This window comes from Eupeodes corollae, chromosome 2 (assembly GCF_945859685.1).
Source record: "Eupeodes corollae chromosome 2, idEupCoro1.1, whole genome shotgun sequence".
In the NCBI taxonomy this organism is placed as follows: Eukaryota; Metazoa; Arthropoda; class Insecta; order Diptera; family Syrphidae; genus Eupeodes; species Eupeodes corollae.
In genome coordinates this window covers 36,720,743-36,748,106 of record NC_079148.1, presented here as the reverse complement: position 1 = coordinate 36,748,106, position 27,364 = coordinate 36,720,743, and the positions used below count along the sequence as shown (strand labels likewise).

The following is a 27,364-nucleotide window of genomic DNA, read 5'->3' as shown; positions in this document are numbered from 1 at the left end:
ATAATTGCTGCACATTTGCGTGGTATTGAGTTCATAAGGGCCGGACAACTCTCAACTGGAATTTAGTTCCATGTTTCCTCGACTGCGTCCCACAACTGTCTCGAATTCAAGGGTCTTCGTCGAGAAACAACTTTTTTCATATCCGCCCATAAATTTTCTATATGATTGAGGTCAGGCGACTGAGCTGGCTGGTTCATGACCTCAACCCCATTGACCCGAAACCATTCCTTGGCAGACTTACTGGTGTGTTTCGGGTCGTTGTCTTGTTGAAATACCCATTTAGCCGGCATATTCCAACTCGCATAAGGCAGCATCACACTGGACATTATATCCACATAAACGCGCTGGTCCATCGTGCCAATGATTTAATGTATGGGGCCAACACCAGCATATGAGAAACTGCCCCATACCATCACTTTAGTAGCGCCATGCTTTACCGTTTTAATGGTGTACCGAGGCTTAAACTCGGAATTTTCTGGACCTCGGACGTATTGCCTAGAGCCAGTTCCACCGAATAAAACAATTTTGGTCTCGTCAGTCCACAAAATGTTTCGCCATTTCTCTGCAGGCCAATTAGTATGGCTTCTTGCAAATTTCAAACGAGCGGCTACATGTTTTTTCGTAAGCATCGGCACTTTTCGTGGACTGCGAGCGGAAAGATTGTGTTCCAACAATCTCCTTCTTATTGTTACGCTAATTACTGCCAGTCCTAGATCTTCCTGGATCATCTTAGAGGACGCAAAAGGATCCTTTCGGCTGTAGCGAACAATACGACGATCGTCATTTTCACTCGTTTCTCGTTTCCGTCCCCGGGTTTCCACTTTTTTTTTTCATATTTTACAGCATTGGCGATCATTTGGTCAGAGCACCCCAACATCAACTTTATATCCTTATAAGTTTTTCCTTCATTTCGTAACTTTTTTATGATTTCCCATTTTTCGTCGGTGCAGTGCTTTACTCGGCCCACTAAATAACCAAACTTGTTTATATATTTGATATTCCAACTATTTAATATTCCTATTTTAATTTAGTTACTTACTGTTTATTTTTTTTAAGTTTTTGATTTTTTTTACGTACAATAGAACTCACACTCCTATTATTTTGAATAGCCTGATTGAGAGTAAAGATCATTTGATCTGTGGTTACAAATGTAAACGGTTATGAATTGCAAACCAGTTCATTGTTTTATCATCTTTAATGTCCCGTTATACTTACCGGTAGAGAAATGGGCTGATTACCCGTATACACATGGTAAAAAAAACACTTGAGCAAATTTTGTAAAAGCACTCCTATTATTTTGAACACAGCTGTAGATCTGTCATAATGAACATTTACGATCAAAGTCTATAAACATTAGTCCTCCACTAAAACGACGTCACGTTTATCTTTCAGTTAGAGATTTAATCTTTGTTAATTTCAACAACAAACATTTCTAGACTCTGAATTTTTCGTAAAATACAAAATTTACTCTTTTTGAATTTATAACAAAAATCAATAACTCAATTTGTTTTGATTTAAAAATCATTAGTAACCACAAAAACATCAATTATTTTAAATTAAAAACCAATGGAAAACGCCATTAATTTTACAACTGTCGAAAATCTCCCTGGCCCAAAAGTCCTTAAAAGCGACCCTGTGCCTAGTGTTTTCTTTTCCAAACGCAACCTAAATTACTCATTCGGTCTTCTTCGCGTTTATATGCACAATTCAAGCCCCCCTCATCCTCTTCCTATCGCATATCTCAAAGTCATCTTGTCGTCCCTGAAATAATTGATTTTAACAATATTAGTTTTGTTGTCGTGTGCACTGTGCAGTGCAAGCTGCGAATTAAAACAAACAACAACAAAAACAAATCGAGAAAACAATGCAATTAATTTTCATTCGAATCAATTAGAGAATATGGAAGAACCCATGAAGCAGCAGAAGAAGTTTGCAATTTAATTAAAAATTATTTTCTTTTTATTTCAGCGCATGCAGCAAACAATATCTAATTAGCCGGAAATGACAAAGAAACAAACACCACACCAACAACAACAGCAACAACAACAACAACCCCGACAGAAAAATGTCTACTACGATACAACAAATCCAGCATCAATGCCGGCAAAGATACAAAGTATCACAAAGTCTAAGCCTCCACCTCCTACACCACCTCCTCGATTAAAATACCAATCTAAAAAGCCACCAACGCCAATACCAATACCAACACCAATACCAACACCAATACCAACACCAATACCAACACCAATTCCAACACCTATACCAACACCATTACCGACACCAATACAAACACCAATACCGACAAAAAAACCAACTCCAACACCACCCCCCAAACCTAGACGTCCGCGTCGTCGTGATAAGAGCGACCTTGGTGAGAATTTTGTTGCCCCAGATGGAGGATGGGCTTGGATAGTTTGCATAGCTGCTGGACTGTCAAATGTAAGTAAATAGGTTTATTTCAAGCCTTTTATTGCTCGACTTGATAGCCTTAGAGCTTAGAGACACTTTGGAGAAGGGAATTCTTAACATGAGAACTAATGCCTGTATCATTCTTTAGCTATGCATCTTTCCATCGTTACAACAATTTGGCTTTATCTTTCGCGAAAGACTGACCGAACTTGGAATGACAAGTTCACAGATCACAACTATCATCAACACACAACCAGCGATATCAGCGTGCACAGGATTGCTAAACGGTCCCATGTTCAGACGATTCTCATTTCGACAAGTGGCCATAGCTGGAGCTTTGTTTAATTTTGTCGGTCTTTTGCTGACAGCTTTTTCGGATACGTTCCTTTCATATATGATAACATATGCGCTGTGTTTTGGTAAGTTAATGAAAACCTTTAAGTCAGCTCTGATCCTAATCTTCTGCATCTTTTTGATTTCAGGTTTTGGAATGGGCATAAGTGTATCAGCATCATCGTTAGCCATTAATACATATTTCAAAAACAAACGCCGTCGGGCGGCAGGTTTCTCATGGACTCTAACTGGCCTCGGGCCGATCTTTCTTCCATATGCGGTAACTTACTTACTCGCGACCTTCGGGGTCCAAGGAACTGTGATGATATTTGCTTCCATATCACTGCATTCATTAGTTTGTGCCATGGTCTATCAGCCAGTGATGTATCACGTCAGACCGACAACCACAACTCAGGTCAATGGAGAGCTTATACCTTCTCCTGATTCGGAGTACCTCTGCAAATACTGCGAGATGAACCGGCTCAAGAACACAGGAATCTTTTCTAGTCAATATCTCTATAGTGAAGATGACAAAGAGAAGCCAGGCTATGAGATCATTGATCCCGGGACGCCAATGCTGTCACGTGCCAACGATGGCTGGTTTGGATCGAAAATGTCCCTGGCCACGATGAAACCACAATTGCGCTTCCGAACAGTGTCCAGCTGTAAAGACATCGAATCAGGGTTCCGTCTGAATCATGTGATCAACGAAGATGACGAGCACCGGGAGAACCCGTTTCTGCGACCGAACAATTTCAGCCGTGAACGGGAGGAGATCAAGCTCTCTGCCAGTAGAAACAACTTGTACATTCGGGCAGACTCGCTAAGCTATTTACGTTGTACCTGTGCTGAGGAGAAGGCTCTGTTGGAGTTACCCCGGGGAATGACTACATTGGCACTGGCCGTTGAGAAACAGCGAGAGGCAGAGCCGCCAACTCCGCCACCGTCCGAAGATCCGTCCACAGTGACGTTTATGCATAAGCTTGTAACCTTTTTCGACTTGGATCTCCTGCGGGACTTTACGTTTGTGAATCTTGTAGCCGGACTGACCATCATCAATTTCGGGGAGTTGAACTTCTCAATATTGACACCGTTTATTTTGAATGACTTTGGCTTTACCACGGCACAAATATCGTTGGCAATGTCTGTGCTGGGCGGGGTTGATATAACCGTAAGGTTTCTGGTGCCGTTTTTGACGGAGAAAATTGAGTGGGACAATAGGGTGTTCTTCCTGATCGGGGTGGTTGGTATTTCCCTTGGACGAACTGTTGTGGCGTCTTCCAGATCGTATTCGGTCATTTTGTGTTGTTTTGTTTGGATTGGCATGTGCAAGGGCTTGAGAACGATCTTCTGGCCTCTCATCATACCGGGTTATGTTCCGCTAAAAAGGTTGCCGGGAGCTTCGGGCTTACAACTGCTTATAACGGGAGTATTTACACTGGCTTGTGGACCGCTGGTCGGTAAGTATCAACTGCAATCCTCAAAAATAGTCACACATTTACATTTAATTTCTTTCTTTGCAGGTCTTATCCGGGATCGTTTTGACTTTTCCGTTACACTTCATTGTTTGAATGCGTTAACGTTTATTGCTGCCACCTCGTGGTCAATTGAAGCTCTAATACGATATTTACGTCGTAGAAAAAAATTAATGCAGTGTGCCAAGACTTAGATCGTATAAAATATTTATATATCGTAGATGTAGAATTTTGCTAAATGGTTTGTGTATTAGATTGAATGAAAAATGCAAAATCAGAAATTAGGTTAATGAAGTAGCTAACCTACAGTAGAGGTCATAATTTATTGAACTTAATGCTTGCTTTGTTTTACAAAATGATAATAAATTGCATAATAAAAAAATAAAAAAAAAGGGAACTTATTGATAATAAACAAAAAGTACTTTAATTAATTATTTACTTAAACAAATTAAAACTAAATATATCAAAATTAAAACAAAAACTAATCAAAAATGTGATTTGATTTTTCAAAAAGATCAAAATATTAACAATAAATCGAACAAATCCTATAAAACTTTTTTTTTTAAATATGAAACTTAATATTAATTTTAAATACAAAAACAAAAAACTAGTGAATTATGAATTAGATTTAAGTTCATATAAAAAATACACTACATACACATGCACATATAACATTATATACATAGAATCTACATATATATTATAACATATATCAATATATTTAAAACAAACTCAGACATACATTATTTACATCAAAAATAAACAAAATATAAACTAAATCGTATGAACAAGTAAAACATAATAAATTTAAGTAAATATTTTCTGATAGATTTGTACAAAAAGAAAACAAAAACACAAACAACAAAAATTAACAAAACGTTATTTTTGTAAGCTAATTAAGGCCAATTAAGGAGAAAAAAAGCTAATACAATTCTTATGTAATAAAATGTAACATTTAGACAATACAACTATTCTTAATATAGAAATAAATATATACATACATTACAATTATATATATATATATACATGCATAAACATAATTATATTTAAATGTTAAAATAAAATGAAAAACTAAATATATTACTTTTCAAATTGCATTTTTTCTTTGCCTGTCGTACAGGTTTTTTTTAATTGATTTTGATAATAAAAATTTAAGAACATTCTTTAAAAATTGGTATTTCTTAGAGTATTGTTTTACTCTAAAAATAAAAGGAACTTAATTTTCTTTAAATCACCCTATTTCAAAAATTAAACAAATTTCAAACATTTAGTGAGACAAAATATGAATTTCGTATAATTATGTTATGTCAATTCACTTTTCTTATGGTCCAGAAAATATAACAGCAATTTTTTTTAACAAAACTCGTAACTCATTAGGTTTAGAAGGCAGCTGCAAATAATTTGCATGCCATTAAATAATTTTTATTTCAAGTCTTTATATTAATTCTGTAGTGAATTTTCTCATTTAAATTGAAAAAGTTTTTTTTTAACATTAAGCGTTAAAATTTTGAAATTTGGAACTTTGCATCTATTTAATTGTTTTATAAATGCTACGACGATATTTAAAAGTTCTAAATTTTGTATGTTTTACATTTGAATTTTGATAAGTACCTGATATAACTAAATAGCCCTGACATTTTAAGAAGTAAAGAAGGAAACAAATAATTTGTTTTTGAAACATTAAATGCGAATTTATAGAATCGAAAAAGGTAATTTATTAAAATTCCTTAAGGTGCATATACATATCCTTGATTTGTTTTAAAATTTGTTTCGGCATTTAAAAGCATTTAGGAAACTTTGATTTATTTATTTTGATATTAAATAAGCATAGTAGAATTTGCTTACTAAAAAAATACTTTATTTATCTCAGAACTTTTCATGTAGCTCATTTTTATTTTTTCAATGATGAAATAGTTTACAAATGTTGATTTCACATTAAGAAGCAAGTTGTTCTACGAAAAGTATAATATTTTCTTTGAATACTTCCCTATCAGTTTTATTTTTAATTATCAACTCTAACCTCAAATGCTTAATTCCGATCAAGAAATGTTTGTTCAATGATGTGAAAACCAATGACAATAAACTACTTGCATTTGAAAATCAATAATTATTCCCCTTTATGAATGTTAACATTTGCCTATTTTGTTTATTTATAACATTTGAATTGTTTATTTATACAGTTAATCCGCAGTCTCGTCTGAAGTGGTGTGTGAAAGTATAAAACGGGTTATAAAGACTGCAGCCCATTTTGCGTTGAAGAGTACACACACTTTTGTAGCTAAAAATGTATGGTTTGATAAGGATTGCAGAAATCTCCTTAAACTTTCGTTTGTTTACTTAAAACTGTTTAGAACGACCAATTCTTAATTTTTCAAGAAAATCTATCTTCTGATGAAGACCTTCATACCTTTGATTACGCGCTACCTGGTACTAGAGTCAACGAGCTGGATTTAGAACTCTCATTGCTCGAATTGGAAGTAACGCTCCAAAAAACGAAAAATTGCAAGGCTACTGGCCTAGACGGCATACCAGTCGAGTTTTATAAAAACAATCCTTTTATAACAAGTTATACAATGATGAATGTGTACCTATCAGTTTCAACAAATCTGTAATTTTTGCCATTTTTAAAAAAGGTGATGCTGACGCTGCAGAAAATTATAGAGGTATTTCAACCATGGATCATATCTTTGCCATTTCAAGCATTGCTCAACAATTAATAGATAGGAGAAAGAAACTATACACTTGCTTTGATGATTTTAAAGCTGCATATGATAAAGTCAATAGACAAGCTTTAATTTACAAACTCTCTTGCATTGGTTTGTCACGAAAGTTTCTCCAATTGTATCCAAGTTTTATTTCGTCAACAAATGCAAGGGTATGGGACGGTGTCACATTTTCAAATCGATTTGAACCAACTTCAGGTGTTTCTCAAGGTTGTATCCTCGCCCATTATTATTTGCCCTGTTCATAGATGATGTCTGCGATCTCCTTCCGGGTGGAGTTAATTTTGCTAACATTTTAATCAAATTCCTGATGTACGCGCACGATCTAGTTATGCTTGCTGATAATCCTTTCACGCTACAAACGGAAATTAACCGTCTAAGTTCACTTGGCTTGCAAATTAATACCCAAAAAACTAAGATTGTTGTATTTGAAAAGAGACAATCAAGAAGGCGAGCGGAAGAAAAATGGTCTCTAAATAATACATATATTGAGGTTGTACAGGAGTTTAAATATTTGGGTGTCCTCTTGACCTACAATTAAAGCTATATAAAGCACTCTAAAGAAAAAAGCAACGAAGCTAAATTGACATTCAACATAATATAGCCAAAGTTTTTTTCGAACCAAAATGTTGATTTAACGTCCTAGTGGCGTTAAGTGAAGCTTTTGAAACTGTACAAAGGAACTTTTTGAAGAGGATATTTCGTTTTACCTAACTCAACACCCAACTACGCCATATATGTAGAGTCAGGAATAGTCCCTATATATATACAAAATTTGAAAATTTGAAGGCAAGTGCGAACTTCATTACTAGAGTGATGAAAAGAAATGAAACAGGTCTTCACAAAATCATTCTAAGAAAAGAGGCTGGTACCTTCCCATCCAGTCTGTCGATTTGTCTTGCTTAAGAGTTTGTCTATATGTACTCGTATCAATTTTTACCAAATTTGCGTACTATTTTTTGTAGATTTTATTTTTTATGAAAAAACGGACTCTTGGATTTTTATATAAAAATTACTGAATTACTGCGAAATAAAATAAGTTTCAAGCCAATATTTTTAAGAAGATGAAATGTTAACAGTCGAACTGTTTGTTCCGAACACCAATTATTTTAATAAATATGATTTAAAATCATGAAAATAATATTTTTATTTTTAAAATCATTAAATGAAAATAAAAATAAAAATGAACCAGCATAGCAAGGAAATAAAAACAGCTACAATTTATCTTCTATGAAGACTTGTAGCAACCATATAATTCGCAGTAGCTCTATGTAGCTCATATTATATGGAATCTCGATTTATTCGAGAAAATATGCATCAAGACAAAGTGCAATGGTCGTCTTCTGATGAGCCCAACCATTGCACTGGGGCGAAACGGATATTTGAACACTATGCTGGTTCATTTTTATTTTTATTTTCATTTAATGATTTTAAAAATAAAAATATTATTTTCATGATTTTAAATCATATTTATTACAATATTTTTAAGTTTTGAAAAGCTATTTAAGTCGAAAGTAAATTTTTACGAAGTTTTAGTATTGTTTTTTTTTAGAGTTTTATTTTTTGTAAAAAAAAAAACTGTCAATTCGATCTTTTAAAAATTTTACTAAATGTTGAAAACAATATTTCTCATGAGATAAAATTACTTTGAAGGTAATATTTAAAATTTTTGAAAAGATATTTGAGTCGAAAATCAATTTTTACCAACTTTTATAATTTTTTTTGTAGGTTTTAATTTTTTGTAAGAAAACTGTCAATTCGATTTTTCTCAACATTTTTCAAAATGTTGAAAACAATATTTCTTATAAGATAAAATAAGCTTGAAGCCTAAATTTCAAGTTTTTGAAAAGATATTTGAATCGATATTCAATTTTTACGAACTTTGAGTAATGCTTTTTTTTAGATTTTTATTTTTTATAAAAAAAACTATCAATTAGATTTTTCTCAAAATTTTATCAGATGTCAAAAACATTACTTTTCGTTGCACAAAATTGTTTTAGAGATGAAATCATATTTCAGTCGTAAAATTTTGGAGGTGACAAATTTTTTTTTTTCAGTTTTATTGATTTAAAAAAAAAAACATTATATTGGGTTTTTTCAAAAAATATACCTGTTGGGTATCATGTTACAATATATTATATAAAATTTAATTCAAGTCTCTAGCGTTTTAGGTTCGTAAGATATTTCGGGTTAAACAAAATTTTCAACTTTTTTCAAACTGCTATGGTAAAAAAACCACCCACGCAATTTTCTTGAGAGCCCTTTGTGCATCTTTCTGCCTTATTATCTGTATAACAAAATTTATTTGAAGTCGATATCTCTTCTGGTTCTTGAGCTATGGACGACGAAAAAAACGTCGCGAACGTACGGACGTACGGACGTACAAAAGAACGTACACACGCACGCACAGACATCTTTCTTAAAATCTTTTATTTCGACTTTATAGACCTTGAAACGTCGAGAAATGTAAAAATTTTCAATTTGACAAATCGGACCCATTACAATAACTTCCTATGAAAGACTGGAACGAACTAGCTTACTCTTACGAAACAAGTTTAAACTTATCAGAAACTAATGTGACCGATTGGCAGGCTCAGTTTGCTGATGTAAGTGCTAAGGTGGATCACAAAATGTTTCTGGATAATCTTTCCAGAGCATCTTCATCTACTTTAAAAGCTATTTATAGTCATTTAAACCATTAACTGCTCTCGGAAGTCTCTTACTTTAGTAATGAATTTTCAGCCTCTGTTATAAGTATTATTATTAGAGCAAGAGTTGAAATTTTAAATTTAAACTTTGTATTTCATTGACCAGACTTGCCCCAGCTATGTGATCTATGTAACGGAAGAGTGGATGAAGATATTTACCATTGCGTTGCTGCTTGTCCTATTCTACAAGAAATTCGTCTGTTGCATTTTCGGGAAAGGTTATATCTTTGGAAAAACTTTTTGAAATTTTAAATAGAGCAACAATGCCAACATGCTCTTGAAATATGTCAAACCAACGCAACTTGAGCTCATTTGTATCTTAGATTTAGTAAAAAAGAACACAAGATATTTATTAAGGAGGAAAAAATTATAAAAATACTAGCTGACCCGACAAACCTTGTTTTGCCATATGCAAAATTTTTAGAGAATATTTTGCTAGAAATAAATAAGTTTTGTCAGTGTGTAAGAATGTGCAATATAAGAGGGATAGGTAAAAATATATATTTAAAAATATACCTATAATATAGGTAATAGAGCACTCTAAACGGTGACAAAATATTAAAATAACAAATCACCAAAAAAGATTCTTAAATGTATTAAAACTATTTTTTTAAATTATATACATTTCGCTAAGTATGACAGTACTACAAAAAAAAAACAATATCCAATCCCTTAATGCAACAGAGTGTGCAATATTTTTTGTGATCCCATCTTTTGCCAATTCAAACAAACTGGATGGAGGGATTCGCGGTAATAATATATTTTCAACTCGGAATTTGCCATTTAGAATTATGGAATATCATTTTTCAGTATTTTTGTAATTACGAATAGCGTGCCGTTGCACAACCATGATGAGTTCTAATTACGAAACAAAATTACCAAGAAGATCCAACCTTTAGTTGTAAATAATGCGGTGGCATGCCTGATAAATCCAATCAGTTCAAAAAATCAGTTGGATTTTAATATTATATTATATTATAATATTATATTATATTATATTATAATATTATAATATTTAGTATTAATAGAATTGTATGACACCAAGTCTCCTGGTAACAAATGTTGTATCTTGAGATTTAATTCGTTGGCATCCACATTCAGGTTTCTATTACTCTTTCTGCTAGCCACTTATGATTTTTATATTGTCTGCTTACATCAGGAAATATCTGGTAAATGAAAGCATTTTGCGAATCAATTGTCGTACAGAAATCGACCACTAATTTCATCCATCCAGTTTCATCTGTAGTAATTTTTCTTTTACCTTATCTAACAGTTGTTTTGAGAATGTTTCAGTTGTTCTGTCTCCATCCAATAAAGTTGCTGCAATGCCAGAAGATGCAACAGCCAATGCAATAACATTATTTGATTGTATTTTAGCAAGAATTAGCGAAATAAAGAATGTTTTGCCAGTTTCACCTGGTGCATCCAATAAAGAATCCATCTTGTCCTGCCGAAACTGCGATCATGATGTGTTCAAAAATGGTTCTTTGTTTTTCATTCATTAGTTCACAATTTTAATTCAGTATCTTATAAATCAGATGGATTTCGATTTGGTGAATTCATACCGAAACGACTGGCGATGATAATGCAAAGATCCTCAATAGCTATCAATGCTTCCTTGTACATAGCGTCACTCAACACTATCGTAAGATCGTTGCACTGTGTAAGATGTTGATGCGATTAAACCATAGCACTTAGGAATATGAAAAATAGATAAATAAACCTATTCTCATGCCTACCGAATATATATACAACATTTTATTGCAATTGGTTAACAGTGTGACAGGAGAATTTTATATATTAGATGCACTTTTTTTTAATTCTATCTTCAAAAATTAAAAAATCCACAGAATATGCAGTTACCTAGATAAGGTTACAGTTCTGGTACGAAGTTATTGTAATGGATCTGATTTGTCAAAATGAAAATTTTCACATTTCTCGAAGTTTCAACGTCCCTTCATAGATTCAAGGAAAGCAAAAGTTTTAAGTTGAAGCCTCTGTTAGATTGTGTATGTGCGTTCAGGATACCATTTTTCGTTGATATGGAGAACGTCAAAAGTAAATGAAAATACGAACGTTCTCTTTTTCTGTAAGCCATGCATGAGTATCAAATTGCTAAAATTAATGAATATTTGTATGTCAGAAAGCAGCCTGAATCTTTGTTTTTGAAAAACATTTTGTATTTATTTTCATCTTAAAAGAATGTTTAATGTTAACTCCGATATTTTACTTACGTTCCTTGTATTATCCAATTGTCACGTTTTTTTGTCAAGAAAATATGAAACATTTAAATTTAAATAAAAACTTACTTTTTCAAATATATTTTACAATTTTTAGTTTTTTTTATTTATGTCTTAAAATAGTAGTTCTTCTTATAAGCTAAGTTATAATTAGCTAAGAAAAGAGAAATTAAATATAGTGTTTTGGTATTACAAATATAAATCACCATAATTAATTTTCTTTCAAATACTTTATGTATACAGGTGTAAATATTTAAAATATATAATACAAAAAGTAAAGTACATAAAATATTGGCTTTATACACAAAAAATCTAAATCGATAATAATTTTAAAAGAATAAATGAATTTAAGCAGCAAGAATACAGCATGGACAAGAACCCAAATATGACCTTAAAGTGAGCTACAAAAATGCTTTTCTGAAATTTGTTTGAGTAACAATAATTAAAAAATAAAAACGATTATGAAAAATGTATACAAAATGAAGGGTTTTTATTTTAGAGAGTTGAATAAGGTAGCAATTATTTAAGAATGTTCAAAGCAATACCAAAATAAACGCAGTGAAAGACAAACTAGAGAATTTTTTTCCAACTGCTTCAATGAGAATCGAAAAACACGTATCGTCGCCATTTTATTAAAACTCCCTAGTATAGTTTTATTATGTTTTTAAATATTTCCATTCTAAGTTTGAATTCAATATAAAAGGTTTTAGATTTTCTGAGTTTTAATTCTTAATAATATTCAAAAGTATTCAAAAGTTAAAAGCATTTAAGACTGTGTATATAGAAGGCTGATATTTAGCTTGCGATCTTTGTTGAAGAAAAATTAAATTTCAGTAATTTAGCCCACAATTATTTAAATAGTAAAATTAAATGTTAATTTTTTATGTAAATATTTATTAATGTTTTTTGGACTTAAGTGCTTTTACAAAAACAACTTTTACATTTTTTCATTTACTAAGTACCCTAAGATGTTAACAGGTCGGTTTAACCACTATTGTGTTTTTATTTGTATTCTTTTTTTATAAAATATGGTAAAACATCTTAAATCTATACACGAAACTTAAACGCTAAAAAAGTTATGTGGTAAGATATCGTAAGTTGACATTAGCGATTTTACTCTGTTGACTTATATCGAATATAAAAACAACTTAAGATATTTTACCAAAATCATTTCTGCCTATTGTCTGATAAGTAAAATAATTTCATACAAAACACTACTGATCATCTTCTTAAGTTGTTTTACCTTTTGCGAAACCCCACAAATTAAACTTAAGTTATTTTACAAAATGCCATAACCTTCTTGATTTAAAAGATTTATCAACTAGGGTAAAAAATAAAAATTGTTTGTGTACAGAGTATATAAAAAAAGATAAATAGCTAAAACCACAAAAGCCGACTTAAGATTTTAATAATATGATTTAAAATATGTGTAATGGTTGAGCTCATCAGAAGATGACCATTACACCTTGTCTTGACGCATATTTTCCCGAATAAATCGAGATTCCGTATAATCCCAGCTACATAGAGCAACTGCGAATTATATAGTTGCTACAAGTCTTTAAAGAAGATATAGATATAGCAAGGCGGGAAAATATGCGTCAAGACAAGGTGTAATGGTCATCTTCTGATGAGCCCAACCATTACACGTACACCGGGGCGAAACGCTTATATGAACAGTGAACACTTAAGATGGTTATATTTTAAATCATATTTATTAAAATTAAACGGTGATCGGAAAAAACTTTTTGACTGTTAACAGTCAAATATTTCGACTTAAGAGTTTTTTCCTTTTGAGCACAGTTAATAATAGAATACAGAGTTTTTCATTTTCATAAACTTGAAGTATTTATATAATTGGACTTAAGAAGTATAATATTTATGATTTTTGGAACGTTTGTCATTCTGGAAGAAATTTTTCGAAGATTTAAATTGCAATTTTTTGTTCTTTACGCTTAGTCAAACATTTAATCAGTTGCTTATAAGATATATTTTAATAAATAAACGTCGTAAATAATCATAATGATATTTTACCTTATTCGTATTGTTCAAATTATTTTACGAATTCTTGGTTTTCGGTTTCTGTCCCGTTGAACTTTGAAGTGATAGATATTAGATTACCACTTTTAAGAAATATTTAACATTCTAAAATAATTGCATTCTTAAACAACTTAAGGTTTTAAAACACACATAGTATAGGCTTTCTCACACTTAATACATTGACATTCATTCACTACATTCACACCATTCCCAACACACTGGCACCTTAGGAATTAATCAAAGCTTTATATCTTACTTTTTAATCATGTATATGAAGCAGGATCCACCAAACACACAAAAGGAAGGCAAATTAATTATACGCAATGCAAAGCTCTACCTATATAAATGCCGGAAAGGATATTACGAATAATTTTTACAACAATAATAATTAAAGACCCCAAAAAACAATTTGCACCACTTATAAAACTGATCAACAACAATAACAACAAATATTTATCAAAAGAACAAAATGAATATAATATCATTTTTTTTCTTTTAACTGCTACTGTTACTGCTCCTGTGATCACTGTTAGCACTTTTGGATCCTAATTTATCATTGGCGTCGTCATCTTTGGAAGATCCCACTTCATTTGCATTCGAACCTTTCGAAATATTCGATGGCGTTACTACCGTTATAACCTGGAAGTTCCGTTTTTTATACAAGAATGTTTTTTCGACAGAGAAAAAAAATAATTAAATAGAATTATAAGGATTAGTATCTTTCTGTTTTGAAAGTCTATTTGGGGGCATTTGATCGGTATACTTTTGAATGTCCATCGAATGTCTCGACAGGAGCTGCTGGTATATAAGCTGATATTCCCATCAGACCAAATAGTTCTGGAGTGTAGAGAGTTGGTTTTGGTGAAACATTTGAGCCAGCTTGAGGAGAAAAAATAAAGATTTTTAGTGAGAATCACAAAATTTCATCAAACAAATGCTTTTCAAACTCACCACTAGCTGGCGTTGGCCTCACAATGAATCGGGGGGACTTGAAAGATCCCACACTTCCTGGTTGAGGTGTGACCACATAGATTTTCTCCTTGGTAAATGGAGACACTGTCACCTTAGCGTGGTTCCAGTTTTCCGTGGTTGAGGGGGTCGTTGAAATAGCTCGAATGTAATAAGGATTCGGTGAAGGAGCTTCTGTTGTCGTAGTCGTTGAACTCGTTGTTGTCGTAGTTGTTGTGGAAACTGGTGTAGATGGCGTTGTTGTAGTTGTTATTGTGCTCGTACTCGGCACCGGTGTCATAGAAGTTGATTCAAGTTCTTCTATTCGGTTATCTTCGAACGGATTAAACTCATAGCGTCTAGTCCCTCGATCTTTATACAAAAGCGGTTCATGATGATTTGGGCTAAAAATTGTGGTCTTTGCCTCGCGCAAAGATGGCGTTGTAGTGAGGTATTCTGTGGGAATGTGTTTCGAGTGACCTCTAAGCGATACAGTACTCGCCCTATGCGATAAAGACGTGAACTCCTGTTCAGTCCAGTCATCGATGGTGTTCTGAAGTTTTGACAAATCAAACCCGTTCTTCGACCTATTCTTGATTTCGTGTTCCTTCTTTAGAAGTTCGCGTAGGTTTGAGGCTAGAATTTTGGTTAAATACTTGGTGGTCCTCTGACCTGGTGGATGTGTGGCTGTAACAACTTTTGACTCTTGTTGCTCGTGTGGATCGAACTCACTGGACGTTGACCAATTATCATAACGTCCCGCTTGTTCTTTAGGTGTAAAGGGTCGTGGTTTGTGTTTGGTTGTGTAGGGAATTATAATTTGATGGTACTTCTTGGTCGAACCCTGTGGAGCTGGAGGGTTTATTCCTGCAAAATGACCACTGGCATCAATTGAGGTGTAGGTTGAGGTTGGAGTTGGAGCCATATGAAATGGTGTTGGAGTTGGACTCGGAGACGGTTCCTCCCGGTGATTTTGGTATATTGGCTGTTCGTTGGATGGCTCTCGAATGTTCAAACTAGCTGGGTCTCTGGTGAATGGTCGTGGCGAGCTTCCGCCATGTTGCAAATAGTGAATAGGGGAATCGAGCAGCCGTTTGGGGGTTTCCCGATCTCTCTTATAGTTCAAACGTTGCGAGAAAGTTGTCTGTAGGGATGGAACGATTTCAACAGTTGTTGTTGTCTGCTGAATGTCTGTCACAAATTGCTGTGGCTGTGTAGTTGTTGGTTCGGGTGTTGGGAGGAAAATTTCATTCTGGGGTAGATAATTTTCCGATGATGACTGTTGGATGGGATCGATATCTAAGAGATTGTCATTTTGAACTGACAAGTTGTGAGATGAAGCTGATGGGTAGTTGTCGGGAGCATAGTTGTTGTTGGTGTCAATCTCTTGATGGTTGTGATAGTAGATGGAATCTGATTCCAAATATGGTTCCTCATGCGCTAAACTTTGCGATTCTTCTTGTGGCAAAGTATATTGCTGGGAATATGAGCCAAGCTCAGTGAGTCTGATAGGCGGTCGTTGATCTTCCAACGGTGTCAGGGTAGTTGTTTGAGGTTGCTGAGCAACATCAATAGATTGTGACTCAACAAAGTTCGCAGGATACTCAATTTCAGATACGAAATTCGTCACTTGGTGACTTTTGATAATCTCAAAACTGGGAGTGGTTTGAGTTTGATGAATTTGATTCTGGTTGTCAAAACTGCTTGGTGGAATTTGAGTAGGATAAGAGGTTTGAATCTCTGATGGAGCAGCTACGTGCTCAGCAATCGGTGAATGTTCATTGTTCTGGACCTGTTGGAACTGCGGTGGCTGATCGTATCGAGGAGGTTGTTGATCTTCGAACTGATTGATTGGTGGTTGATTTTGGAATTCCACGGAAGGCTGGTATTTTGGCAACTGTTGGAATTGTGTTGGGTCCAATTTCACCTGATCGATTGGTCGGAATGGTTGTGCATCGTAGACTGGTGGCAAGGCGGATGGACTTAAATTCGGAAGAGGTATTGGTGCGAAATTTGGTTGTGGATTGTACGCAGGAGGTGGATTTCCCCTTTGAACTAAATTTGGCGATGGTGGTGGGGGACGAAAGTCTTGTGAAGGTGGCGAACTGAATTGAATAGCTCGTTGGACTAGAGGTGGCTGCAAATGTGTTGGTGCGTATTGGTTTTCCGCGGGGTTAAGGGGAGGATAGGCAGGGAGTTGCTTTTGATGTTGGGGATAGTTGTATCCGGCGAGTTGTTGTTGTTCTTGTTGTTGACGGTTTAATTGCTGTTGTTGTTGATTATGAAATTGTTGTTTTTGTTGGTTCTGCTGTTGTTGATTCTGATACTGTTGTTGTTGTTGTCGATGTACTTGTTGTTGATGCAACAACTCCTGTTGCTGAGTCCATTGAACTTGATGGATCTGATTGGCTTGTGGCAATTGATAGTGCTTCGAGAGGGGATATTGAATTTGCCCTGGAAACATAGGTACCCAAGGATATTTACTGCACAAACCACAGTTGGCATTTTTGCCATTTTGTTGACCACCCCGTGGTGATTCCTTATATTGGGCATATTGTTGTGATGCTTGATTTTGTTGTTCGTTAGCAGTGCCGCCATTAAAACCAAACCATCGAGCTATGCGTTGCATAAATCCAGGTGGTTCATTATTGGTTGGCTGTTGATCATTTTGATAACGATTTTGAAGATACCCAGGTGGAGGCCGTGGAGGTCCACCACGAGGTGATGGCAGTTTAGCTAAGGCTGGTTGTAGATGCTGTTTTGGTACTGCGACATTTGAAGCTGCTGATGGAGGCAGTGGAGGGGGGACTAGACGATCACTGACAGATGATACAGAATGAACTTGAAGATAAACTGTCACGGTGATTATGATGAGATAGCGTTTCCAGGAGATCTATAAAATAAAAGAAAAACAAATAATTACTGACGCAATATTGTGAGTTTTTTTAAATAACAATCTCAAAAGTCAATCTCTGCCTACGGGCTTGACTAAATGACGTTTCTTTTTTTTTCTGAGCAATTGAATGAGACACCGTTTTGGACTTTTCTAGAGCAGAATTCTTGAGAGTTAATTTATTCCCGGCGAAATCATAGTGAATGTAAAACTTGTCTTAATGAATATTTCTCATCATGACAAATATACCGAAAGCACGAATACTTAACAGGTTTTGTTTTTTCTTCAAACTCAGCTCTTGTCGATCATATATGTATAAGAGTCTATCGTCTATTAATCATCTTATTTAAGTTATGTACATAATATTATTAAGCCGGCAGGCTAGGTGGCCACTTAACCAAGAGCTCTCTAAAAACCAAACCCAATCAAAGTGCATTGACAGCAGCCGTCGTCGTCAGTAGCCGGTCCAGTATGCCGGTATGCTACGAGTTCAAAAAGAAAGAAAACAATAAACCTCCAACTTCAAAACCAATGCCAATGTCGATGTTGTTGTGGTTGGACGAGGTCAGTTTCCAGTTTTATTTTGTTGTTGTTTTCAATTTAAACAAAAAACCAATCCACTAACCAAGAAAGTTTGTGGTTATAATGCACCACAATATCATGCACCTTAGGCTTCCCCAACCAACCAAGTGCGTCTTTCAGATTATCTGACTTCTCAAATGCATGACTGATTCTTTAAGTGAGGTTTAATAAACTAATAGTCATGAGATATTCTTACAACTTGAGATGCATAGAAGAGAAGATAAATATCATCAGCAAAATAAAGTGGAATAGGAAGTTTAACAGAAAGAATATTTTATATTTTCTTCTTGACTTAATTCTTTCACGGAGGAATGCATTTTCCTATAATTTTAATTATTTTCTTTGAATCTTTTCATTTGTGATTCTTTTTTTATTTTAATAATTAATTCACATTATTTGCATACATTCATAATTAGTCTAAAATACCATCCACTTCCATATTACACTCCTAGTCCATTGATTAAGCTAAATACAAAAATACTTTTAGCCTCGAAGCTTCAGTTACAATATTTGTCAATAGATGACAGCTCAAAAAGTAACAGCTATTCAAAATGCGTTAGGGTTTAAGAAAAATTAAGAATATTGTCAATATCGATTTTTAAAATCACGCATTTCACATAACACATCAGGATTTTTTATTGAAAAATAATGTTTACTGATAGGCCCATTCTCACCTCGGGTTTAGAGGCTACGTTTTTAAACAACATTAAAACATTTGCGTCTCAAAAAATAAAAGAATGAAGTCTTTGAATTCAATTTGAGTCTTGACACTTTTTTGAAGTCTTTGCATTCATTTAAAGTTTTAACATTCTTCAGTGAAATTTCACTGCACAAAATATTCTAATCTGGACCGTTCACCTCGAACAAAAATGTTCGGAGTAAGACATTAAGGGATTAATATCAAAATTTCAAAACTGTGTAGTGAAATTTCACTTAAGAATGCAAAAGAATGTAAGTACTTCAGGTGAATGCAAGGAACACATGAAGTATCAAATGATTGGAGACAAAATTATTGCAGTTTTTTAAGATCATGGCTGCAAAGTTAAAAGTCACAATCTTTAAGTGAATACGATGAATGCAATATGCAATCTTTAAATTGAAGTCATTAAAGATTGCATTCTTTGACAAGCGTACCAATGGTCCACAATCTGTTCAAGAACTATTGCTATTATCGAGAACATACAGCCGCAAATGTAGATAGATAGAAAGGATTTATTTAAATACAAATTAAATAAATTAGGTGGTGCAACAGTCCGTAGATAACAAGGCCTAGTGACTTAAAACTCTCAACCATTCCTGTGAGCGAGTAATTGCAGGGAAGGGTTGAACCTGCAGTTTATATTCCGATGCTAAATGGCTAATTTGAGAAAGCATTTTTTCATGACAAAAATTACTCTTGGAGAATTTGTCAATTCCTCGCAAGAAACACTACCCGTGAAAAAAGCTTTAGGTGGCACAGGCAGGGATCGAACGGAAAACCTCTAGCATGACACTCCAACACACTTTTTTAATTCATTTTTATTTATTATTTCTAATGATGTTCTAAATTTGAGTATAGAGACTGTAATTCTTCTACTTAATTTTTAAGTGTGAGTGGCTAAACATAAGTTTAACAGTAAAGTTAAAAAACAAAGTTTTGGAATGAAAGTGTGGTGAAAGTCCAGTTTTAATAATTAGTATGTAGTTTCGCAGGTTCGAATTCCATCGCGAAAAAGCTTAAAGATGAGTGCCTTACGATCTATGATATCAAAAGCAGCTCGAAAGTCTACGAAAAAGCCTTGAGTTCTTTCCGTGTGCGTAAATGTGTTTGTCCCTGCAATATTGGTCAGACTGGGTATATGGTCTACTGTGGAGTAACCATTTGTGAATCCGATTTATAATTCGCTTAGATGTTTTTGCTGTGTTGAAAAATACAATGTCGTGGTAGTTTGCTAGATCATATCGATATCCTTTATTATATATAGGGTATATAGCTTCGCCTGAGCTGAAAATATCATTGTAGGCTAATGTGACTACAAAAATACCCTTTTTTGAAATCAATATAAAACCTCTTATTTGAAGACACTGTAAGACCGATGAGGAGTGTTAGGGTAGGTTTATTTAGTTTGGCGTGTTCAAAGCATATTTCCGCCAAAGTGTTATAGGTACATATTTCCGTCTGCACCTATGTTTGTATATGGTTGCATGTACCTATTCTGTGTCTCCCTCATTTGTTGGACAAACAAAAGGTATTCATTCGTTATATGATGGGAAGACAAACATTGCAGCCTATTTGTATAAAAGAATAAAAAAAGTACAAGTGGTGCTCATTATATTCTCACACCCGACTCAAATGCATATAATATGAGTACCAAAGTGCTGCTGGTGCTAGTGATGGGTCTGGTTTTGATGCTGATGCTGGTGCTGGTGCTGACCTAGTCTCCTACATAGTTTGTTGTCTGTTTTCACAGCTGAGTGTGGATTGAAAAAGCACTTGTTGTCGCGCCACGCTGCATATTATTGTCATATTCATCATCACGGGGAATGCCTTTTCAATATTCCACAAGAAGATAAAGAGAACCCAACTTGTGAAGGCTTTTGTCAATTTGTCAATAGAATGTTCTTTTTTTCCAAGTCATCTGAATCAAGTATTTGGGTTTTTGTCATCGTTGAGGTAAATAAAAACAAATTTAAACTATATCTTTAGGCACATCAATCTTAAGAAATAATTTTAAGCTTCATTTGGTTAAAATATATGTAATATTTTAATTTGTTGAATATATTACCACTAAACAAATATAGCAAAATATTGTTGAATTATAAACTTGGTAATTTTGTTTTCTGGATAATATTAATTTAAATTGTAGATACAAAATGTACAAGTATATAAGATAAAATAGTAATTTTTTTGTTAAACAAAATACAACAAACAATCGTAGTTCGACTTATTTAACCATTTTTTAGAACGAAAATAGAGAAAGGAAACTTTGACTTCGTGAACACGTATTTCGAAATTAGGCTATCTAGTGCGAACTTTTTCAATCATAGGTTATTTTGTTACTGAAAACTGGTTTCTGCTCGATATATTTAAAAAAAGTCAGCTTCCTATCTCTACACAACGAAAAGAATAGCTTAGCGCTTGAAACGCACTGAAAAACTTATTTCCATTTTACTGTCGAGAAGACAATTCATTCATAGGGTTTGACAGATTGGATAGTGAGAATTTATTCACAGATGGCGTTACAGAATTTGGTTTATTTTAGTGAAATTAATTTGACATTTCGAAATTTCAGACAAACTCAATTTGAACAATGGAAAGATTCCCAATCGAGCAAGTTATTTAGGCCTATTTTGAAAATGGGCGATCAAATCAAAATACATTTTGATCTATTTGGTCAATTTAATTAATAAGAAATTTAAGTAATACGAAATTTAAGTACAAATACTTTTTGAATTTTTCTGGAATTGTATTATGGAATGTTCTCGCAATCTTACTTATTTACTTAAGGTTGTGCTTCAGTCCAGGATTGACCTGGGCTTTAGCGAAAATGCGTTTCCAACCATCTCGGTTTCCAGCTAGCTGTCGCCAGTTTCGCATGTTAAGTTGGTTAAGGTCCTCTGCCATATGCGTTAGCCACATGAGTCGTGGTCTTACTCTACAGCGCTGTCCCTTAGGATTGGATACGAAGACCTTCTAGGCTGGAGCGTTATGTGCCCTAGCCATACAAGGACTTTTATCCTTTTAACCAGGTCAGTGTCGCTGGATGTCCAGTCCGAATGATTTTTCTCTTTTTTTGACAGGGTCCAAGTCATAAATGAGAACTGGTATGATGAATTTCTTATAGATTAACCGGAAGAGGACTTTACCACTCAATTTCCTTGTAAGTCCCAGTACGCAGCGATTTGCATACGTTATAGTACCTGTTTGATTTTAGAGCTGGTGTCCTTATCTGAATTTAAAGCGGTGCCTAGGCAGACCGAGTGCTTAACTACCTCAAAGTTATAGCTATCCACGTTGACGTTTTGTCTAAGACGTCATCGTTTAATGGCCTTTTTTGATGACAGCATATACTTGGCCTTGCCCTCATTGACAATTTAACAAATCTTCTCCGCTTTCGTCGCAGTTTTCTTAAACGCACCACTTTGATCTTCTAATTATGTCAATATAATAGACGTATGGATGATTGTACCGCCAGTGTTCTTGCAAAATTATTTCCAGAACGATGTTAAGGAAGTCTCTGAGAGTGCATCGCTTTGACATCAAATGCTTCGGAGAGATCTTTTCCTACTTTGATAGAGCAGCGAGCATTTTCCATCTTCACTCTACACAAACAGACAAGTTTGACAGGGATGACAAAACAAGTCATTCTCGCAATCACATTATGAATTTATTAAAATGATGTTTTAATAATTGCGAGATCCCACACATAAACATTTCTATGAATTTATTTAATTTTAGTATCAATTTTACAATGCCTGCACATTCACTATTTTCTAAGATTTTGTTACAAATATCACATCACTACTAGCGTTGATGGCATACTTCATTTCATGACATTTTAGATGACAATATTATTACTTTCATCTTCCATGTGAATATAAACATTTCATTCACAACTTAGGACAAATAAAAACCTCATTCCTTGACTACAGTTCCACATTCCTTTCGAATTGTATTTTTTTTTCCAAACCAAAAGCATCAACCGCACTTCATCGAATTAATTGAAAATTCAATTTAATTCAATTCAAGTTCATCACGCACGATTGCTTGCACCCTCACAATTCACTAGAAAATGTAATGAAATATGAAAAATCACTTTCCCCTTTTTTTCTTAAGACAATCCACTTCAAGCTTCTATCAAAGGCAATCTCACAACAAGCCACTACAACAACAACATGAACAATCGTCAACCAGTTCCAAAGCCAATTCATCCATCCCCGTGAATAACAAAAAATAAAAAACTTCATAACACCATCATCGTATCAACAATAAGGTCACCTCGTGTCCCAAAGAAAGTGAAAAACTTTTGGTACCGCACATTCAAAGCCTCTGTAGTTTTATTCGCCGAGTCTCTAAGAAAAAGTAGTAGAAGAAACACAATTTGCTAGCTTCCAACAACTTCATGGATTCAAGACCATTTGCAGAAATTACGTGCTCATCAGGCTCAGCTCACCCCAATGTGATATGGAGAGTTGGTCATATATAAATTAAGGTAGCCTTGGTGCCTCATCTTTTTTTATTTGTCTTGAGGAAGATAGATATAGAGGAGACCCAGAAAGAGAGAGTGAGAAAACTTGTTTCCCTGGAACTATGGTCTTGGATCTTGTCCATGACATAGAGGAGCGCACTCTATGCCAATGCCAATCTACCTTTTAGAGTCAGTTTTAATTGTGGGAACAACTTCTGCAGATTCCGGACGAGCTAACTTTTTGATGGTGGAACTACATGGAGTATAGGCGGGGGATGCAAAAGAAAAAACAAGTAGAAATGCAACACGACAAGTAACAAAAGTGAAAAGGCCAGACATGAAGCCACCTCATGAATTAGAAGCAATGCACAATATCCAAGACCATAATATATATGCATAAACGAGAATGATGCACGCGATTTTAGCATTAAATTTTACCTTCCTCCATTCATATTGCCTGCATCTTTAGTGCTACTCTGGCACATCTTAGTGTATCAAAGTTAGAATCTTGAGTCTTGAGATTCCTATCCAAGAGCCTTTAGAGTACCTAGAAACGACGACAGCGACAGCGAAGTCGACGACAACAACGACGGTAGTGAAAGTCAACTTAAATGAAGATGTCATTAGTTGGAATGGAAATTGAAATAATCAGGTAGGCAAGGTACCCATGTGAATTATGATGAGTGTTCTTGATGCTTGATGCAAAGGGATTATTGTCAAAGAAAAATCATATTAAGATGACATTTTGTCACACATCATGTGAATTTTTGTATTACAGTTACATTCTCACTTAATGGGTGAGACTTGAAACTAATGCAGAAAATAAATTCGAAATTATTATGATCACAGTGTCACTTTTGTAATAAAAATAAGATTGATATTTTGTATATAAAACAAGACTAATTTGCAGAAATGTGAAAATATAAACTTTTGTTTGTTTCTGCCACATTATCGGTGTCCCTCATCTTAGTTAATAAGTCTTAAGGTCTGAAGGGTATTATTTTTGTAGATTTTTGAAAACAATAGAAAACTTATGTTCTAAATTCTGGAAATTGATTTAAGCCTTGCAAAAGCTTTAAAATGATCAAGTCAAACTTTTTAGAACTAATAAGTGTGGATATTTAAAAAACAATAATAAGGATTTAGAGATGTACTCTAAAAGGACAAAATTTATTTAAATCTTTAGAATATAAATTTGCTCGATTTCTTATGGACAGACAAGCCGTTGCTTAAAATATTCTGACTCTTTCGATTTTTGACCAATAAATTTGAATCAGAATTATTGTTAAATTAAATCTTTAACACAAAATATAAAAACGCCATACGCGAATCTGCTTGAACCTTAACTTACAAGTATGAACCCAAACAATCCAATAGTTTGGGGACAGACAGACGGACGGAAGCAGGGACCTTTTTCCACTTCACTGCCATCGCAATGTTATGTTTGATTAAAATCTCGGGTACTAAATTTTGTATAAATGCAATGATTGCCGTTTGTGTAGTTCCTATATATCGGAAGTTATTTTATTATTTATTTATTTTCGTTACAAAAATTGCAGTTTTAAATTTAATTTTTAATGCAAAGTTCTAATTTGGTTTGGTTGTAGGCCGGCACCATCACTGGTTCGCGTATTATGTTAAAGAACTGCTATAATATTGCTATACAAAATTTTAATTTGACAGGGAAGCTATTGGAGAAGACCTATTTTATTAAGATAAATAAATTCAAATTTATTTTGTTCTTTGCCTAGGTTTCTGGAAGCATTTTTTAATTGTAAGAAAATGTCAATTCGACTTCTGTAAAAAAAAGTACTAAATGTCAGAAACGATAAATTACTATTCTAGTGCAAATATTATTGACTCTTGATTGTTTACTATTCGCTTTGCAAATTTTAGTTGGGTGAAAAAAGTGAAAAAGTGAGGCTCTGGTATCAGGTTCTGTTTAAATCTTTTCTAAAAAACGAACAATTTGTTATTTTGCAAAGTATTTGTTCATTTGCTTTGACCAAACAATAAACATTGCAAATTAAATTTAAAATTTGCAAATAATAGTTTGTTAATAAAGTTAATAAGATAGTAAACGTGGGCAATTTTCTTTTTTTAATTTTGACGAATTTACCAAAGAAAGTGAAGTTTTAATTTTAGGGGTTCATTTCATTTTCAAAAATGTCTGATTTTGTTTGAGATTTTTTAATTCATCATTCATAGCCATCCATCAATAAAATCTGACAGTTTGTAGCAAAAAACACGTTTTTTTTAAAGCAGTTGTAATTTAATTTATTAAAAAATGAATCGTTTTGAAGAATATTTTGAAAACGAAGAACTTAATAAAAGTGACCAAGTGAAACCAAGAATTAACTATGATATTCGAAATGATTTTTCGACAAAAGAGAGATTTTGGTTAACGAAAAGCACCATCGAATTTGTGTTGTTTAAAACTGGAATTAAACTACGAACTACTTTTCAAAATACAAATTAATTGTATTTTTTTTATTTAGTAAAAAACTTTTACTTTTCAGGATATTTTTTTTGTAGTGTTCAGGGAAATGCACCCTAGTTCTGAATAATGATTAGATGTTAGATTAGATAGATTTTATTTACTTGCAATTATTTGTACAATTTCATTAACAATCTTTAAGGCATGGTTTTGCCGTCTGCCTGATTGACAACTGTATTAAAGTTTTGTAATTAATTAAGTTGCAGTTGTGTTAACTAAAAATTTTCATCTCTAATTCTGCTTCTATAAATAAGTGCTGTTTTGCAATATATAAGCATTTTAGACATATCTACTTCATTTAAGAGAGCTTAACTTTCGTTTTCTGATAAAAAGTCTCTACCAAGTACATTTCTTCTAGTTTCTCTCAGGACTGGAAACCTTCCGAAAAAATGAAAAATATCCTCTCGTTCAGCCATGTTGCAAGTATCACATAACAGTGAACGATCTTCGCGATGTGGAAAGTAATTTATGTTAAGCAGTTCACCTCTTAGCCTAAACATGTTGGAGATTTGCAGTATTTATGTCCTGGAAGTAGTTTCTTTCATTAAGATTATAATTCAGCTTGATATAGATCATCCGATGAAGTGAGCTGGATGAATATTCTGTGAACACATTTTTACAAAATTCATCCAGACGCCTAATTATCTGATACAGTGACGATTTCCATGTTCTCCGTTCCATTTAAACCTGTATCTTCTGCTAGCTCAAACCACTCTTTAACCCATCATGTTTTGCTTTGTATCGCTTGATAAGCTGCTTTTTTTGGTAAGCGATTATTGGGCATATTCTGTACTTTCAGAATGTAATCGACTTGCAGCTTCCACATTTTTATGAAGAGTGGGGATAAGCCTGTTTTTAACATTATCATTGAGTTTGGGGTGCATGAAAGAAGGGGAGTGTTCGATATAAATAAAATCTCAGGAGTTTTTCCACAGTCTAAAATTTTCTTTGGTCCCCACACTTGGGCTGCGTAAAACAGGATTGAATGGGATACTGCTTCGAAAAATTTATATTTACTGTTTTGCGCAATGTTTTTGTTGTTGAAATATTCTTTCCAAGCCATGTAAATCGTGGTTTTAGACTTAAGAAGTTTTTCGTTGAGATTTTTTTTCATACTAAAGTTTTGGGTAAAGTATACTCCTTAGTATTTGTATTTTTTCACTCTTTTTATGTTCTCATTGTTGAAATACCATTGTTCACTTGAGCTTAACCTTCCTCCACTTTTCTTGATAATCATCAATTTCGACTTGTTCGACTTGAGTCAAAATGACTCAGCAATGCTCCTTAAAACGAACAAAAGATCGATAGTCGAGTAACCCGATCCGGCTTGAGACTCACATAATACGAATAG

General features: G+C 33.8%; 2 protein-coding genes across 2 annotated transcripts in view; one reads left to right on the top strand and one right to left on the bottom strand.

Annotated features, from left to right (window-relative positions):
• The window catches only part of LOC129946291 (uncharacterized), a 54,419-nt gene extending 49,110 nt beyond the window's left edge, over window positions 1-5,309 (top strand). Inside the window, exons 2-5 of the mRNA XM_056056424.1 lie at window positions 1,969-2,439; window positions 2,558-2,828; window positions 2,892-4,202; window positions 4,266-5,309. Of these exons, the coding sequence (XP_055912399.1) occupies window positions 2,002-2,439; window positions 2,558-2,828; window positions 2,892-4,202; window positions 4,266-4,411 (2,166 nt within the window). The 5' untranslated portion in view covers window positions 1,969-2,001 and the 3' untranslated portion in view covers window positions 4,412-5,309. The remainder of the gene's footprint in view (window positions 1-1,968; window positions 2,440-2,557; window positions 2,829-2,891; window positions 4,203-4,265) is intronic.
• An 8,775-nt stretch (window positions 5,310-14,084) lies between these two features.
• LOC129946878 (mucin-2) overlaps window positions 14,085-27,364 on the bottom strand; it is a 28,805-nt gene continuing 15,525 nt past the window's right edge. Inside the window, exons 2-4 of the mRNA XM_056057244.1 lie at window positions 14,877-17,766; window positions 14,689-14,804; window positions 14,085-14,564 (exon numbers count right to left, since the gene is read on the bottom strand). Of these exons, the coding sequence (XP_055913219.1) occupies window positions 14,421-14,564; window positions 14,689-14,804; window positions 14,877-17,766 (3,150 nt within the window). The 3' untranslated portion in view covers window positions 14,085-14,420. The remainder of the gene's footprint in view (window positions 14,565-14,688; window positions 14,805-14,876; window positions 17,767-27,364) is intronic.